Below are 17,521 nucleotides of genomic sequence, written 5' to 3' on the forward strand. Positions count from 1 at the left end.
ATAGAGCTGCATGTAGGTGTTGAAATATTGAATTGTGAGTACACATGACAGGTAAGCTGATGCTACAAATTATATGAGAAGGAAGGAGCTCAGTGGCTTTTTACTATGCATTTAGATATACATTATGTCAACTATGTATTTAGAAATGCTAAAATTACTTACATTCTGAAACAAGGGAGTACAAGTAGTTATATAAGATAGGACGATGAGAGCTGCAAACAAATATCAACATGATAACATCGATGAAGAAAAATTGGTGTCACGAATGCCATGCCATAGGTGCGTATCTTTCTTGGTTAGACGTGCCAATACATTAAGCTTGTACAAGGTACTCTACGTATCACCTTCAATTCATTTATCATCTCACTCCTCGCCTATTTCTAACATAAACTATATTCCTTCTTTTACTTATGTACATAAGTATGACTGTATAACAACCTTGTGATTTTGTAGACCGTTGTTGAAACCGTGACATGCATTGCAAGCTTAAATAATAATATGCACAGTTTTCACAAAGGTAATGAATGGAGAATGTGAACCATAGGCACTCTCTTGTACTTGCCTGTTTTCTTAGTAGTGTTATTAATGATAAAACAAAGTGAAAATAAATAGAAAACTAACAGGTGCCACAAGTTTATGAGGTTAATTTCTATTGCTTGGACAAATATAAGGATATATCTCTTTTTTGTTGCAACCAAAATATAAGGATATATCTCTCTGGTGTCGGTTTCTTTCTACTATTTTCCATTGATTACTCTTACTGGGGTTTTTTAGGAAACGTCATAGTGGATTTTAGTTACACAATGTTTTGTTAATAATAAAGAGTTCGAGAAAAAATTTATGTATCTATAGATTTATCTATTCATTTGTTTGGAAAATACATACACCAGTCATCAACTTACCTGTGGTAACTTTATTAATCAAAGAATGCGGTAAAGGTAACCAGCAGGAAGCGGTCAACGCGAGAGCGAGACGACCTGTTAGCAAATCCGTAATTAACTCTAATTCCAGCGTCCAATTGGAAAGGACACGATTCGCCCCGGGGAAGAATACCTAGGCCCCAGGTCTCCGTGTCGGGTCACCGCAACCCAAAGGCCGCACCTTTCGCCTCTCCGGCGCTAGGGTTTCGCTTCCCCGCAATTCGATCCGCGAGAGCACGAGGTACGCACCGAAGATTCCACCCTCGGCACCCCAGATTCGTGGCCTGGTTCCCCTAATCTATGTATTTTCTTTTGGGGTGATTTCCAGGTGATTTTTCTTTGGAGCTGTGACGTGGGAGATGCCGCCGAAGTCTAGGAGAGGCGGCGCCGCGGCGGCGAGGAAGGCGCCGGCGACGAGGGGCCGGGTGGGGAGGGCGCAGGCTTCTGCGGAGGAGGCGCCGCCGGCGGAGGAGGCGCCCGCCGAGGAGGTGAAGATCGCGGAGGAGGCCCCGAGGGTGGTCGAGGAACCGAAGCGGCAGCTCTCGCCACCGCCGTCGCAACAGCAGGCGGTGGAGGAGAAAGGCTCCGATGCCACAGCTAATGGTGCCAACCACGCGGAAGGTATTGTGTTCCGCTCTGTGCATAGGATGTGGACTTATTCTGTGATCTGTGCTATGGTCTGTGAGCATTTGGATTTTTTGTTGCGGTGATTTTATTCTGATCCAATAGTTCCTATACTCGAGTAGCATGAACTCCAGGCAGATTTTTTTTCATTCCATTGATGGCAAGTCCAGGATGGGTACTGGATGCCTGTGGCCATGGGGAGTTCTGTTTTGACAATGTCTAGTTTTGATTTAGCCTAGTTTTATTTTCATGCAATAGGATTAATATGAACCAGAAAGAAAAAGAGAGATTGTATGATTTCTGTGATTATGGCCGTGGAGTTCTGCCTATATGCATCTGATATTGTGTGATGCTCATTAAGCCCGACATGATGGGTCTTATGTTTCACTCAATTGTTTTAGAAGAGGGAGGTGCGAAAGAAACATATGAAGAAGAGGACAAAGGCGAACGACTGGAGTTCGAGGACGAACCAGAATATGAAGAGGAGGCTGCTGTAGACTATGATGAGAAAGATTTGGAGCAATATGAAGAGCAATATGAGGATGGTGATGAAGAGGTGGAGTATACTGAAGACGTGGTTGAAGTGGAGACTGATATGGTGGATGAGGAACTTGATGAAGGTGGTGATGATGGGGAGGGGGAAGGATATGAAAATGCTGATGAAGAACATCATGTGGACGTGGATGATGAAGAGCATAATGAAATGGTCAAAGAGCACCGCAAGCGGAAGGAGTTTGAAGTTTTTGTTGGTGGGCTAGATAAAGATGCTACAGAAAATGACCTTAGGAAGGTTTTTGGTGAAGTTGGTGAGATCACTGAAGTTCGTCTGATGATGAACCCTGTCACAAAGAAGAACAAAGGCTTTGCCTTCCTGCGATATGCAACTGTGGAGCAAGCAAGGCGTGCTGTTTCAGAGCTAAAGAATCCACTGGTTGGTTTTAATATCTGACTATTTTTATGTTTGTGTCGTATCCTTTTCACGAGTGACTTCATGTTTTATTTAATTCTAGGTGCGGGGTAAGCAGTGTGGTGTTGCTCCAAGTCATGATAATGATACACTCTTTGTTGGCAATATCTGCAAAACATGGACAAAAGAACATGTAAGATGGTTGAGTTGTTTTCGTGATTTTTGTTTGCATCTTTGTTGAAGAAATGACCTGTCTTGGCTTTTGCAGTTGAAGGACAAACTGAAGAGTTATGGAGTTGAGAATTTTGATGATTTACTATTGGTTGAGGATACCAATAATCCAGGAATGAATCGTGGCTATGCTTTGCTTGAGTTTTCCACTCGACCTGAAGCAATGGATGCTTTCAGGATTTTGCAGAAGAGGGATGTAGTCTTTGGAGTTGATCGAAGTGCAAAGGTTTCCTTTGCTGATTCTTACCCTCAAGTTGATGATGAAATAATGGCACAGGTGACTACTTATTTTGTCCATTAGCTATTTGTACCTAACTTGGATTGTCCATTAGAGTAGTTTCGATTTATAACCACTCATCATTAAAGTTGTTGCATCCAAATTTCTGTTGTTTATGATTCAGGTCCGAACTGTATTTATTGACGGCCTTCCTCCCTCATGGGATGAAGACCGTGTTAAGAAATATCTCAAAAGGTATGGAGCTATTGAGAAAGTGGAGCTTGCTCGAAACATGCCAGCTGCCAAGAGAAAGGATTTTGGGTTTGTTACCTTTGATACTCATGATAATGCTGTTGCATGTGCTGAAGGGATAAGTAATTCTGAGATTGGGGAAGGCGATCACAAGGTCTGTTTTGTGACTATATTTGCAGCACCCTTTTAAATATTCTCTACTTTTTGAATGGTATGTTTTTCGTGCAAGTCATTCTAATGAGTAAAACTCTGTGGTCCAGGCAAAAGTAAGAGCTAGATTGTCGCGGCCACTACAACGACCTCCTAGAATGAAGCATGGATTAAGAGGAAATTTTAGAGTTGGACATGCTGCTTCCCGAGGTGGCCGTTTACCGTATGCTCGACCTCCTCCACCTCGCAGGCCTCCGCCACGTCTTGTTCGCCCTGCTGTCAGCCGCTTACCGCCCATCAGGAGCCATCCGTTGAAGAGGCCCGTTGACATTAGAGATAGGCGGCCTGTTATGTCAATGCCAGATAGAGCTAGGCGTTTGCCCCCTCCAGAGAGATCTTATGACAGGAGGCCCCCAGGTTTGCAGGCTTTTTGTGCACTCGATTCATTTATGTTGAAATGCAATGCATTATACCCATCTCAATTTTCTTTTTGAAATAAAACACCACAATTTTCTCATATTTCATTTGTGGACAGCTCCAGTTTACCCAAAGAAAAGTCCAAGGAGAGAATACGGGAGACGTGATGAACTTCCTCCTCCAAGGAGCAGAGCTGCACTTGACTATAGTCCAAGAGTTCCAGTTGACAGACGTCCCTCTTTCAGGGATGATTATTCACCCCGTGGATCAGGTTATTCAGACCTAGGTCCACGTAGTGCTCCCCGTCTTTCTGAAAGGCGAGCATATCCTGATGATAGTTATGGAGGGAAGTTTGACAGGCCTTTACCGGCCTATAGGGAGAGTCGGGGCCGTGATTATGATACCATTTCTGGATCAAAGCGTCCATATGCCGATATGGTGAGTGCGATTTATTTGTTTATAAATGGCCAGAACGTGCTGTGTGATCCTGAATCAACCTAATCGTGTTAATGTTCTGTCAAGGATGATGCGCCTCGGTATCAAGACATCAGTGTTCGTCAGTCCAAGGCACGTTTAGACTATGATGTTGGTGGCAGCAGTGCTCGGTATGGAGATACATATAGTGAGAGGTTTGTGGACATTTAGAGATTTCAGTCCTTTTTGCCTTGTATTTTCTTCTATTCAACATGCTACATATTTTTGCCTTTGTAGGCCTGGACGATCACATGTGGGATATAGTGGCAGCCGATCAATCTCTGGTCAGGATTCAGCCTATGGCAGCAGCCGTCATGGCATGGGCTATGGAGGTATAGTCTTGAAGGCTCTATTATCTGTTAGGCACTTTTGGTCATTCGCTTATTTCAATTTTCATGTCAATTTGCATTCAACTCTAGCAGGTTCTGCTAGCGGTGGTGATGCTGGTGGAATGTACTCATCAAGTTACAGTGGTAGCTACACATCTCGTGGATCTGATGTGAGTATATTTGAAATATCAACTCATTTTTTCTACTATTTTTTTGTTTCCTCAAATTCATTTGAATTTTCCATTTGGCCAGGTTGGTGGGAGTTCATATTCATCACTTTACTCGGGCCGTAATTTGGGTAGCAGCAGTGGTGGCTACTATGGGGGTAGCGGTTCCAGTTCATATTACTAAGGTGCAAATCTCTTCTGTTTCCCCAAGTTTGTTTCATTGTGCATAAATTATTTTCACCTCTCCCCCTTTCACTTTCTCTCCACATCATGGTGCTAATTTGTTGGGGATGGCAAATGTTTCCCTGTGTGTCAAAGACATGGAAGTCTGGATCAACCATGAATTACTTTAATGACATAGATTTGGCATCGCATCGTCTTTGTGGAACAGATTTGGCATCGTAGGAGTTGGTGTAGGCCTGCATTTTATGGAGCTTCTGAATTTGAGGCTTACAGATCTGAAAAGAAGTGCCAAGTACTCAAGTGCGGGCAATGTTTTCAAATAAGACATGTTCAAAGAAGCCAGAGACATCGAGTTGGTTGAAGCAGTAGTCCGGAGGATGTTCTGGCTTGTTTATGTAATGTAAGGATTTGCTTTATTTGGTCAAGAGTTATGAACATAAGGGCCAGCTATGGTATTTTATAAGTGTTTCGACATATTTACTTCCAGTGTTTCTATAACCTTATTGAGACAGATATGGAGTGTACTTTGAGGTAGTTTCTGCAATTCAAGGTTTTTGGAGATTCCATCTTGTGATGTGCTGGCCAAAGATCAGGCTTACAAATGAAGCTTTACAAGCAGTGCTTGTTGTAAGGCTGCTAGTTTCTGAAAACCTCCTCTTCTTAGCATGCTTCACCTGTTCTCTAGAGGATCAATATTTGGACAGAATGTTGATTGGTCAGACCTAAATTCTGGACCCATTCCATGTTGGATTCCATGGTTTTATTGGTTGCCAAAACTTGAGAGAAACCGCTTGTGTGGCTGATGCATTTCTTTCACCAAGCAGTTGCTTTGGCTTCCCCAAAGTTTAAGATAACAGAATTTGCAGCAAAAGGACATTTGAAATTTGAGTATAGCCCTGTGATGCTTTTGACTATATAGAACACATTACACAAGGCACCAGGTAAAAAAAACAAGCAGTGCAATACTGACCAGCCTGGTTTGATCACCCACCATCCGTGAAATTTCTTTGAACTGCTATATGGAGCATGAGTTAATAACCATTTTGAGCTTAGTGGGACATTGGATGATTGCAAGCTTCAAGAATCTTGCTGGAGGCATAACACACTAACTGATCAAGTTACAGAAAAAGTTTGGTTTATCTGACACCATTAATTTCTATGACATACTTTTTTACCATGGGCTACGGCATCGCATTTAGTCTGTCCCTCAGTCTCGGAACACTCAGGGCTTGTTGCTTCAGACCCTGGAAAAGCTGCCTGGTTCAGTCAGCCAATCCAGGCACGCGATTTCATGAGCCTTCGGCTCTCTGTGCTGCCTGGAGGAGGTTGCCTGGCCCAGGGTCAGAACCAAACAAGCTGGGCTTTCAGCCCATAATATGGGGGATGGGGGATATATTTGATAGGTTAAATTTCTGATACTTACATAATTGTTTTGCATAGATTGTTTCTATCAAAAGATGTGTTGCTGTGCTAAGAGTCTACTTTATAAGTTAACCAAGGTATGCTGTGTTTCAACAGTAACTAGTGCTTGAAAGATACGGATACCAGCTAACTGCAGAGAGCTTAAACCTAAGCAAACTTATACCAGCTGGTTCTATCCTTTTGTCATAACAAGAAAATCACATGCACCAACTTAGTTTATTTTATCGATTGAACTAGTTTCAATAACATTATTGGATCCTGAGGTCGAGATATTTTTGGCCTTGAACTGGTTTTTGGAAATTACATTTTTCCCGTGGTGGCACTGGGTAGGAAGATACGCCTGTATTTAGTTTAATTGAAGAGGCAGCTCTGAGATGGCTATTTCAGTATTCAGGAACAGCCATTTTGTGTGCTTATCGATGGTACTTGCCGACTATTGTTGTTGCTCATGTTAAGTAATTGCTGGAATAGGATTTAATAAAGGAAATTGGTTATGGTGCTATGATAGCAAAACTATGTTTGATTGCCAATTGTGCATGGAAGGAATAATTAAATCAGCCACATGCAATGGCATCACTGAATTTGGATACAGGGGAGCAGTACGTGGGAATCAGCACCTTGTGACTGGTTGATTTGGTGCCCTTTTGAAAAACAAGGGTTAGATGGAGATTGTTTTTTATTTATGGGGCAAGGATGAGGGATCTGAAATCAGGATGTGAAGGAAATATTTTTCTTGAAAATAGTAAGCACAAGATACATTCAAGTTCTGAACTGAAGGGTCTTGAATATTTCTCCTCAATTGTTCGAGCAAACACAAAGAGAACATTGCTTAGTCTTAACTATTTAATTATGCACTCAACATTAAGATGCTCTGAAGTCAGAACAAGCTGCCAAATATATCATTATCTGTTCCAGAATTGTTAGCCTGGGCCATTGGCAACCAATCTGACCATTTGAGTGCCTGAGCACAATTCCATTGCTTTTGTCCAGTTGGTTCTCATATTTGTAGTGATGTTATTATCAGAGAAGTTGATGCTTATTGTTTTCTCTGTCTTGCCTGGCATGCTAACATTCTAGTCTCTTAAACTTGGCATGGTAGTTTTGATGTTGTTCCTTGGTTTTCATGCTAACCTGGCTTAAAGTATCCTGTTTTTTGAGTGTTTCGAGAACTGTAGCCAGCAGCATTCTTTCCTCCAGACAAGCATTGAGCTTCAAACAGGTAATGCGGGTTTTTTTTTGTTGTTGTTGGATGGCTATCTAATGCTGCTGCCAGATTTGTGTTTCTTAAATTATCCTGTTTCTTTGAGCGCTTTGAGAATTGTAGCCAGAAGCATTCTTCCCTGAAGACAAGCATTTGAGCTTCGAACAGGTTATGTTATTTTTGTGTTGGATGGCAGTCTTATGCTGCCAGGTTGGTTTGTTAAACCGCTTGATATGATAGCTTTGTTGTATTGCCTTCATGTTCCTGATTTGAGCTTGTGTAAGAACACTCGTAACACTGGAACGGACTAAATGTACAAAACATTATTTGCTTGTAAGAAAGATCGTACGGAGATACACTGATTCTGTCACGCGTGTATGTGATTGTGCTATTCTCCGTTGGGTGTGTTTTTTAGCGTTTTAATTAGCCACGCCGTGCGTCTGCCCTGACGAGATGTAGCTGGGGAGCTCTACGCATTGACAGTCTTATGTGCTGTGGTCTATATGCCTTCTGCCCATGTTCCTCAACTGGAGGCATAGCTGATGAGCTATGCGCATTGACAGTCTTGGGTGCTGTGGTCTTCTATGCCTTCTGCTCATGTTCTTCTGTTTATTTATGTATGTATACTAATGTTTATTTTGTACTCTCTCCGTTCGAAATTGTAGGTCGTTTTAGCTTTTTTAGTTTATAGATGTTATTACGCATCTAGCCATACACTGTATGTATCTAAGTGTATAGTAAAACTATATACATTCGGAGTACCTTTTCGATTTTTAAATTTAAATTTATGACGTTTAGTAAACACTATATTTAAACCCAGAGAGTACAAAGGAATACATTTTTTTTCATTGGCTAAATGATACGGACTGTTCTCTATTGGACTATTGGCATCGCATATGCCCAATTTGTCGTGAGTTTTTGAAGCTGGCCGGTAATGGCTAACTCGAGCGGAGCTGCTAGGCTACTTCGACAAGCCGGACCGCTCTCCCCGCCGCGTGCTACGCCGTATACGCGGCAGGCCTAGCGCTTTCCCGCCTCCATGCGCTCGACGTTCCACGCGACTGGGTCCCGGCGGCGTCACGCGACCACACAAGCAACGGCGTGGCGGCCGCCGCACGCCGTGCCGCCCCCGCGTCAAACCCACGCAGGCGGCCGCCGCAGCCGCCGCCGGCCTTTCCACCGGGGCCCGTGTCAACCGTGGGCAACCAGCCGCACCGCGCGGAAAACGCGGACGCGGCACGTTACGTCGCCCCCCTGTGCTTTGGCCACGCCGCGTCGGCGTCGGCGTCGCCGCCCCCCGCTCGTCGGTTCGCTTGGTCGCACACGGCCCCTCCGGGCACGCCGAGGCCCCCGCGAGTCGCCTTGCCGCTGCCGCACGCTACCCCCAGGTCGCACGGCGCCGCATGCCGCCGCGCGCGGCCAATCGCACGACGTGACCACCGCTCGCTCACCGCAGAGGACACAATTCCACTTCGCCCCCCGAAAAAAACTTTAATCCGAGAGGAGGCCGCGGCAAGGCAGCCATGGATGGAGAAGAGAGGATCCACGGCTCGCCCGTGATCCGACGGCCGCCGCGCCCGTTGGCGACGCATCGCAGCCGCGCGCCCAGCGGCCGAGAAGGCGGGGACGGGACGGGAGCCCACCGCGAAATTTTACGAGTCGCACGGCCCGCGCCGCGCGCGGGGGTGTCGGTCAAGGAAGGTGCCCCCACGCCCCGCGGTTGGCGCCGCCGCCGCTGCCGCCCACCGCCGCCCGCGTGCGCCCACCGCCACCTGTTGGCCGCCCAAGGGGAACGCCTCCTTCCGTTATAACCACCACACCATGCCGTCCTCTCCTCCACCACCGCCTCGCCATCCCCACCAGGTCCACCCCCACCACCACCATGGCCTCCTCTTCCCCTTCTCCCCCCGCCCCCGCCTCCGGCCGCCGCGTGCCGCCCCCGTGCTGGACGACCGACGAGACCCTCGCCGTCGCGCGGGCCTACACGGCGCGCCGCCTCGCCGTCGGCCGGGAGCACCTCACCTCCGCCGACTGGGCCGCCGTGGCCGCCGCCGCCCCGTCCAAGACCGCTAGGCAGTGCCGCCACAAGGTCGAGAAGCTCCGCCGCCGCCTCCGATCCAGCCGCCGCCGCCCCTGCCCGCTCCTCGACGCCATCGATCTCCTCGACGGACCTTCGCCGCCCTTCTTCTCCAAGTCGCAGTCCCGGTCCCCGTCGCTGTCCCCATCGCCACCGCCGGCGGTTTCCCCGCCGTCTCCCCCTTCCCCTCCCGCCTCCCCGCCCAGGAAGAGGCGGCGGGACGATGCCGGGGACGAGGATGGACTGAGCGACGTGGTGGGGGCGCTGAGGGCCATCGGAGAGGGGTTTCTGCGGGCGGAGGAGAGGAGGATGGAGGCCGCCAGGGAGGCGCAGAGGATGCGGATGGAGATGGCGCTCAGGCACCTTGATGCGCAGCGAAGGCTCATGGACGCGCTCGTGGGCCGCATCGTCGACGCCTTGGAGTAAAGTGGTGGCGCTAAGGTGTCTCCTCTCAAGTTTTCTTGCTTCTCCTCGTTTCGTACTGGCCCGTGTTTAGGAGTTTCTTAGAGCTGTTCATATGTAGTAGCTGTGATGGATCTGTGATGTAGTTGAAGTGGACAAATCTTAGTGCTTTGCAGTCTTGTATTGCTTAAAAGAGCGTTTCTTATGGAAGAGGAACAGTTACCTTCCCCTTTTCATGTCTATTTTGCCTGAATTTGTTAAATTCTATGTTCTGAAAAAAAAGTAACATATACTCCTGATAAGATAAGAGCTCTAGAACGTTGAATATTGATGACAATTGTGTTTGGGGTACCTGGTCTTTTATTTACTTGAGAAGGAAGAACATACTTTTCACTTACAGACATACATCATGAAAACCTTTGTCACCTTTTGCGTAAGAAATCGAATGTACAGGAACCAAAAGAATGAACTGGGGATGTTGTTTGTTAACAACTTTTCTGTTAAGACACTGAAATACTGAATGAACTCACTACTGGGGAGGGGGGTGTTACTTAGATGATTGGGCCAACCTATATGCTTTGAGACAGTCGTACCGAGGTTTCATTTTCAGTCACGTCCCAGCAGAGTCCTTTTTAGTTCTGCTTGAGTTTTCACTTCGTGGAGCTGAATATTCAGCATATTCAATTGGACAACTGAAGAAACTCACTATCCTGAATGAATATAACCCTATCCTGAAGGTGGATGTATTTTAGTGACCCTTTCAAGCAATTACATATGGGAAAAGGATCAGGCAATATTGATACCCTGAAACCTACACATTAACATTACTTGGGTTGATGATTGCTGCAACACGTATACACTTTGAACAATTACTGGTACCCAAGCCAAAATCCTCAAGGAACCTCTGGTAGACACATGAAGATTTCTGTACAAAGTTACCAGAGACAAAAGTTTGTGTTCACTTCTTTTACATACAGGTATTAGGAAATTGAAGAAGATGGATTCTAAATTTTCTTCTTTATATATTGAGGTTATTCTTTATGACATGTTTTACTTTAAAATTTGCATGGTATCAAATGTGAATATGTTCGCTTAGCCGGATGAATAGTTTATGTTGGTTATAGATGCTTCATCGAGATTCGTTGCGGTGCTTATAGGCTATTATCCCAACCTTCATTTTTATCCTTTATTGACCAACTTTTGTTAAGGAAAATATATTCTCTGGATAATGTATTCTGTCTTATTAATTATTTCTATTTCTGTGAACAACACAGTTCTGCTGCTGTTGTGTTTCTCCTTTCATTCCTGTTCCTTTCCAAAATGTTTCTGCATGTGCATGTGTGCATGATTTTGTCCATTGCTGGTCAATGACATTTTTTGCTCCCTGTTTTTTCAGTAGATTTTATGTTTTAGATGATACTTATCCTTTTTGTCACATATTACTCACATTTGCTGTATGCACTTTCTTTCTTAGAGAGAAGGGCAGATGCTTTTCAGTTATCTGAATGGCAATAGTTTGGAACTTAAGATATCCCGCGACCTGCTACAGTTATCTTGTTACTGTTTAGAATCTTCTTATCCAGTGAGCACACTAAATGGGTACTTGAAAGTTTTCCGAGTACTATAAATTTATACAGGAAAGGTTGTATCTGTCCACTACCTCAATCTAACGGTTCCATTTGGTGTCAGCGGATTTGGTGCGGATGAGGACACCACTTAAATATGATCTAGGACCACATCCTATGCTGGCATCCACTCCTTTAGCTAAACTGTGCTGTTCGACAATTGGGCTACCACTTGAGATTAGCATCAGCAAATGAAAATTGAGGTATGCACATTGACTCGATGCACGCTGATTTGAAAGCAGGAACTCGCTCCATGATGTTTGGCTTTACTACCGCATTCCATCATGTGTGGTCCTTCAATTTTTGATAGGGTTCTGTATAAGAAGCATTATCTAGGTTTATCGGATAACATTATTTAAAAGCCTAGTCTACTGAATATTTTCATCTCTCATGTCCTTTGTGTGTAATATACCATGATCATGCTCTTCTTTTGCATGAATGATGTATCTTTTGAGATATTTATGGTGTCTCTTTCTTTTATTTATAACATGAACGATAGTTATTCAGTTCTTAAAACTGAACATTTCTGCCATGGCTGTTTGTGAGAATTCTAAAAAAACACTCGGCCGGTGGGGGAAAGACTGCCCCCACAGTATTACATTAAGAATTCTACTCTAGTTGACATCTTTTCTTGGACCAGTGGAGGATGTGCACATATGACCTGTTCTTTCTTGGCGAGTAACTAACATTTAGGCATCAAACTGTATTACATGAAAGGTGAATGGTATACATGTGTTAATGCTATCCGTGTGAATCCTTGCTCTATGGTTACAGAAATAGTGTAAGTGAAATATCATCATTAGTTACTCTGAACACAGAATGTGCACCTCAGTTTCCTCTATTTCTCTCCATGATCTGAGTTAAATAGAAAAGGAACATCTTTTAACTTTAGCTTCCCACGTTTCATTAATAGTGATTTTTCTGAAGTACACATACGAAATCTTGTGCATTATTTAGGAGTATACTTTCCAGTAAATTTGGGTATGATTATCTTGTTTTGTGTCCTCATCTCCTGTTCCATCTGCAAGTAGTTGCACCTGAAAGCAATTTCTAGCTGGGGCAAATCAATCATTCTGCTGAAGTTTGATAGTTTCCTGTTTTCTTGCATAGCCATTTGTAGTGGTGAAAATAGATAAATTCAGGTCTTTGGTCAAACATACACATGCCTTGCACAATCCTGCATATACACCTTGAGAAAAAAATAAGTACATGCCAATAGTTTTGGGCCAATCAGCAAGCACAAAAGCAGGAAAAGGAGGATTAACGTAAAGCAGAAGTAAGCCTCTCTTTTGCACCATCTTCTTTAGGCCCGGGACCATCTCCAAGATGGCCTAATTCCTATCTATTGACCTCCAATGTAACTTGTGGCATATAATTACCCTGCCACTGCTAAGATATGTCCAGATTTGAATGATGGATCATTGCATTGACAACCTCATTTTCTTCTGCAGAGTATGTAGAGTGCACCCCATAGCATACATAGAAGACTATGATCACAAGGCTCCAGATGCCGAATCTCTGATAGGACCTCATCTTGAGGGTGGTTATCAGGAACACGTTCAGGAAGACAGATGCAGCAGCAGGCCACGGCATCAGAGGGACAGACCACTCTGATGGTGGTCCAGCAACGTCCTGCCGTGCTGTGCAGTGGAAGATTGTGGTGATTGCTATGGAGATGGCCCCAAACAATGTCATCCCCCATCTGCACCACCCATCGATCTTCCTCGAGATGGAGAAGCCGAGAGAGCTCAGCGTGAGGAGCAGCATGAAGAGTAGGACATGAAGCGGCCGGTTCACGCCGACCTTCACATACCGGTGGTAGATGAGCGCGTTGGCCACCAGGTAGAAGACCAGGAGGGTCCCGATTGATATCATCTCAAACACTGTCTGCAGCTCCGTGAAGAGTGCTAATGATGCAGTGCAGAAGCCTGAACAACGATAGTGCTTGATGGTTAATTAGAAAGTACTGCAAAAAAAGATGCTGGCTAGCGCATTGGAATGTATTTGTTAGAAATAATTTGCATTATCTTGCGATGCATCTATGAGCATGAATTATGCCATTGCCGAGATCTTACATCCATTATGGCCTTGATCTCACTAAAGTTACATGTACTTATCTTAAACTGCTTTACCTATAGAAACAATAAGTTTATCTCAATCATGGGAGACACTACTTGTTAGATGAACTTTGCCCCAGAAATGTTGGAAGTCCATATCAGAGTGCAGAGTGTCAAAACGAAAGTAAGCCTAAAAGCTAGTGCAATAGTGTTTGCTTATTATGGGCATCACTCGGTCTAGACTAGGTTTGTTTTTGCAAGTCATCTTCTTTTTTGCGCCGTAATACCTGCCGTTTTTGTAAGTTATCTTCTGGGGCTTGTGGTTAAATGGTTCATAAGCCTACGACTTTAACCATTACTACTTGCTAGAGCATACTTTTTGTTTGCACATACATAGAGTTATCTTCACACTAACCATCTCACTCTACTCCCCATTGGGGACTTAAAAAAAGCAGTTCTGCTCCAATGCTGATATTAGACTTGCAGGAAAGATTTGAGACAACTATTCAGCACACAGCAGTACTACTGCATCTTGATTGCAAAAGAATCACTCACTGACCTATGCTGCAAGAAATGCTGTCTAAATCGATATGATGCTGTTTGAAAGATTTAGCAGCGTGCGTTTATTGGGTTTGGGTACCTAGAAAGATGGTGGCGTTCATAGGAGTGCCGGTAGAAGGGTGGACCTTGGCGAGCCACGACGGCACCAGTCGCGCCCTGGCGATAACGCACAGGTACCTGGCCTGCCCCAGCATCGCCACCAGCAGCGACGCCACGATGCCGAGGCTCGCGCCGGCGCCGACCACGCTGCTCGCCCACCTCCACCCCACCTTCTCCCTGAATGCCGACGAGAACGGCGCGGTCTCCGATATCTCGTTGTAGGGCAGCATGGCGCAGAGGGTGAGGGACATGAGGCAGTAGAGCGCGGACACGACGAGCACGGAGCCGGCGATGCCGACGGGGAGCGCGCGGGCGGGGTCCCGGATCTCCTCGGCCATGGTCGACGCCGAGTCGTACCCGATGTAGCTGAAGTAGACGATGGCCGCGCCGTCCAGGACGCCGCGGACGCCGTAGGGGGCCAGCCCGTGCGGCCGCACCAGGTTCCCCGCGCTGCCGTTCCACAGCCCGGCCACGATGATGAAGGCGAAGAAGAGCAGGTGGAACACCGTGAGCACCATGTTCAGCATCGAGCTCTCCTTGGTGCTGCAAACAGTTGCAAATTAAATCAGTCTGGTCTCTCAATGCCAATATATATTCTTCTTTTTTTTCTTTTGCAAAATGTGTTTTGCTAATCTCTGGCTAACCTTGTTGAAAAAAAGTTAACAGAATGTCATCTATCAGAGTATCGCACTGATAGCAAGTCATGCACGCACAGAACTTGTACTAGTGTGTTCATCATAAAATATAGGAACTAAGAACACAGAACCACATGTAAACGAAGAGAAAATTACATAATGTGTGATACTAGCTAGAAATTAAGTGGCTTAGTAACGTGCCTACATTTACCTATAGCACAGGCATATGGTTATGATGAGGATGAGCGCGACGGCCGGCACGTCCAGTGCGTTGTACCCCTCGGCGAGGCCGTCGACGACGATCCTCCAAGCGTTGGGCTCCGTGACTCCGAACGTCGAGGCCAGGTAGTCCGTGAAGCTCCTCGCCACCGCCGCGTTCGACAGCACGTACTCCATCAGGATGTTGGCTCCACCGAAGAACCCCACGAACTCGCCTGACAAAATAAGGATACAGGGGTTTAGCCGTTAAGCTTCCATTGTCCAATCTATTCTCTCGTTGTCCTTTATTGTTAGGACATTAATTAATACACTTTACGGTACATATAAGGATCATTGCATTTCCAATTTTTAGGTATATGTTACAAGTACTCCTTCTGATGACACAAATCCAATATTGTCATGAAAACTTGTCGGAAGAACATGAACAGCATCTAGCAGGGAACTTATTTCTCTCATAATATCTCGGTCGTGGTTTCAAAAGAAACTGTAGCGCTGAATGTTCTTCAGTTTTTTTAACGTAACTGTAGGCAGCGAGAAACCAGTAGGGTACGTGATGAGGAAGAGAGTTTATGGATTATTACCGAACGTTACTCTGAGGTAGCTGAAGGCGCCGCCGGCGACGGGGACGCGCACGGAGAACTCGGCGTAGCAGAAGGACGACAGCAGCGCGGAGACGCCGGCGATGACGTAGGACGCGAAGACGGCGGCGCCCGCGGTGTCTCGCGCCACCCTCCCCGTGGTGACGAAGACCCCCGCGCCGAGCATCCCGCCGACGCCGAGCGCCACGAGGTCGTACCACTCGAGCCGCCGCTTCATGCGCGCCCCCGACCGGTCCCGCACCTCGTTCATCTCCTGCGCCGGCGTCCACGTCACCAGCGCCCTCCGCCGCAGCCGGTGCGGCGTCTGCGCTATCGACAGCAGCACGTCGCGCAGCGCCATTGGCGTAGCCGCCTCTCTCTCCTCCTCCCTTTCTTGTTCTGTGGTTTGCTGGGTGGACGTAGCCGGGACGATCGAATCGATCTCGGCCACTATTTATACGAGAATAGAGGAGAGCTAGCATTCAAGTTCTTGGGCACTCGGACGGTGGGCAATGAAGGTCTCTGCACCTGTTCAGCTTTTTGGGCGTACGGGCCCTCGCGAGCTAGCAAGCCTAGCCAAAGCCACCCGAGCCCAGTAGTGGATGGATGCTTGTGTCCGTCTGTAACTGGGGAAAACCCTTTGCCTACTGGCTACTTGGAGTATCTAGCTCGCATGGAGCAGCTTCAAAATCAAGGACCTGTCTCTTGCTGCTGCTCGCTGTGCAGCGACCGCTTGGATCACAGCGTGCGTGCGTTCGTCCGTGCGCGAGCCATGTGTTCGCCTCGAAAACCACTCCACGCAGGCCACACACGCACATGCCTGCAGCGCGAAATGCTGTTCTTGCGCCACTGCTTCTCTGAAAGCTATGAAAAATCTTGGAGAGAAACGCTAGGTAACTTCGTCCGAATGCATTTCTTATACCTGAATAAAAGATGGTTGCAGATTCAGGCATATATTCTGGACTCGCCTGCAGCATTTACTTAATCCTATACACCAGCAGCTCGCTGGTACGTGTGGGCGTGCGATTTCTGACGGCTCCTGGATTTTCTATGCTGCTTCGATGAAGCTCACACATGGCACAGGATTCAGGCTTTCAGCGGGTAATAGATGTGGATGGATCTTGCGGCTGTTTGTAAATAGCGATCAAATCAATACTAGGATGTAGAGCACAGATTCCTGTACCCCTCATGTTGACACCTGGTCTGGCAAAGCAGGGAGGTCAAATCTACATGAGCCCTATCAGGAGACCATCAGACCATCAATATACTAATGACCATGTACGAGCCACCAGCAGGTGCAATAGCATGGCGACGTGTCGACTTGCAATTGGCCCCGGGGGAGAGCATGCCACAGGCAGCTGTCAGCTGCTGGCTGCTCCAAGATGTTTAGGCCGTGTCCAATAGTAAGAGACACAGCTGGTAGCTCTAAGAAGGGAGGGAGAGAGAAGGAACAGGGAGAGCAGACGTAACACAGTGAGAGAGAAATGCGTGGGAGAACGTGCGAGACCATCTCTTCCTCAGGCGCTAGCTCTTCACTTTTGCTACTGTTCACGAAGTAAAAACTATAATTTAACTGGCTTAGAGCTAGACCTTTGGAGGAGGCCTTATCTTTTTATCAGCCTGAAGATGTCGTTTTGAATTTGTTTCATGCAAGTAGTACCAATATCAATGTGTAGTTACCAACTTTCAATTACTGCAAGACAGGCAGGATGCCAGAGAGCTGAACTGAAAAGTGAGAAAATGCAGAAACAAACTGTGGCAAATAGCAAACACT

General features: G+C 46.2%; 3 protein-coding genes across 6 annotated transcripts; 2 read left to right on the plus strand and 1 right to left on the minus strand.

Annotated features, from left to right (window-relative positions):
• Positions 1 to 1,009: 1,009 nt before the first annotated feature.
• On the plus strand, positions 1,010 to 5,437 carry LOC117864478 (uncharacterized). Of its 4 annotated transcripts, none has more exons than XM_034748598.2 (13): positions 1,010 to 1,161; positions 1,249 to 1,541; positions 1,946 to 2,475; positions 2,555 to 2,644; positions 2,720 to 2,959; positions 3,084 to 3,305; positions 3,412 to 3,718; positions 3,837 to 4,156; positions 4,241 to 4,347; positions 4,430 to 4,524; positions 4,612 to 4,691; positions 4,774 to 4,873; positions 5,007 to 5,437. In XM_034748598.2, exons 2-12 carry the CDS (start codon positions 1,280 to 1,282, stop codon positions 4,870 to 4,872), a joined length of 2,352 nt encoding a protein of 783 aa, XP_034604489.1. In that variant the 5' UTR covers positions 1,010 to 1,161; positions 1,249 to 1,279; the 3' UTR covers position 4,873; positions 5,007 to 5,437. The 4 variants fall into 4 exon arrangements, with proteins under 4 accessions (XP_034604489.1, XP_034604488.1, XP_034604487.1 ...); XM_034748597.2 differs by having other exon boundaries at positions 5,050 to 5,437; XM_034748596.2 differs by having other exon boundaries at positions 5,080 to 5,437.
• A 3,749-nt stretch (positions 5,438 to 9,186) lies between these two features.
• LOC117864481 (uncharacterized) lies at positions 9,187 to 10,213 on the plus strand. The gene has a single exon (XM_034748601.2). The coding sequence runs from the start codon at positions 9,377 to 9,379 to the stop codon at positions 9,995 to 9,997; it is 621 nt and encodes a 206-aa protein (XP_034604492.1). The 5' UTR covers positions 9,187 to 9,376; the 3' UTR covers positions 9,998 to 10,213.
• Positions 10,214 to 12,669: 2,456 nt separating this feature from the next.
• Positions 12,670 to 16,498, minus strand: LOC117864479 (cationic amino acid transporter 6, chloroplastic). Its single transcript, XM_034748600.2, has 4 exons — positions 15,751 to 16,498; positions 15,162 to 15,384; positions 14,296 to 14,858; positions 12,670 to 13,526 (listed from the first exon to the last, which is right to left on the minus strand). Exons 1-4 carry the CDS (start codon positions 16,106 to 16,108, stop codon positions 12,988 to 12,990), a joined length of 1,683 nt encoding a protein of 560 aa, XP_034604491.1. The 5' UTR covers positions 16,109 to 16,498; the 3' UTR covers positions 12,670 to 12,987.
• Between the last annotated feature and the right edge of the window lie 1,023 nt (positions 16,499 to 17,521).

The sequence above is a fragment of the Setaria viridis genome, chromosome 7 (genome assembly GCF_005286985.2).
Source record: "Setaria viridis chromosome 7, Setaria_viridis_v4.0, whole genome shotgun sequence".
Classification (NCBI taxonomy): Eukaryota; Viridiplantae; Streptophyta; class Magnoliopsida; order Poales; family Poaceae; genus Setaria; species Setaria viridis.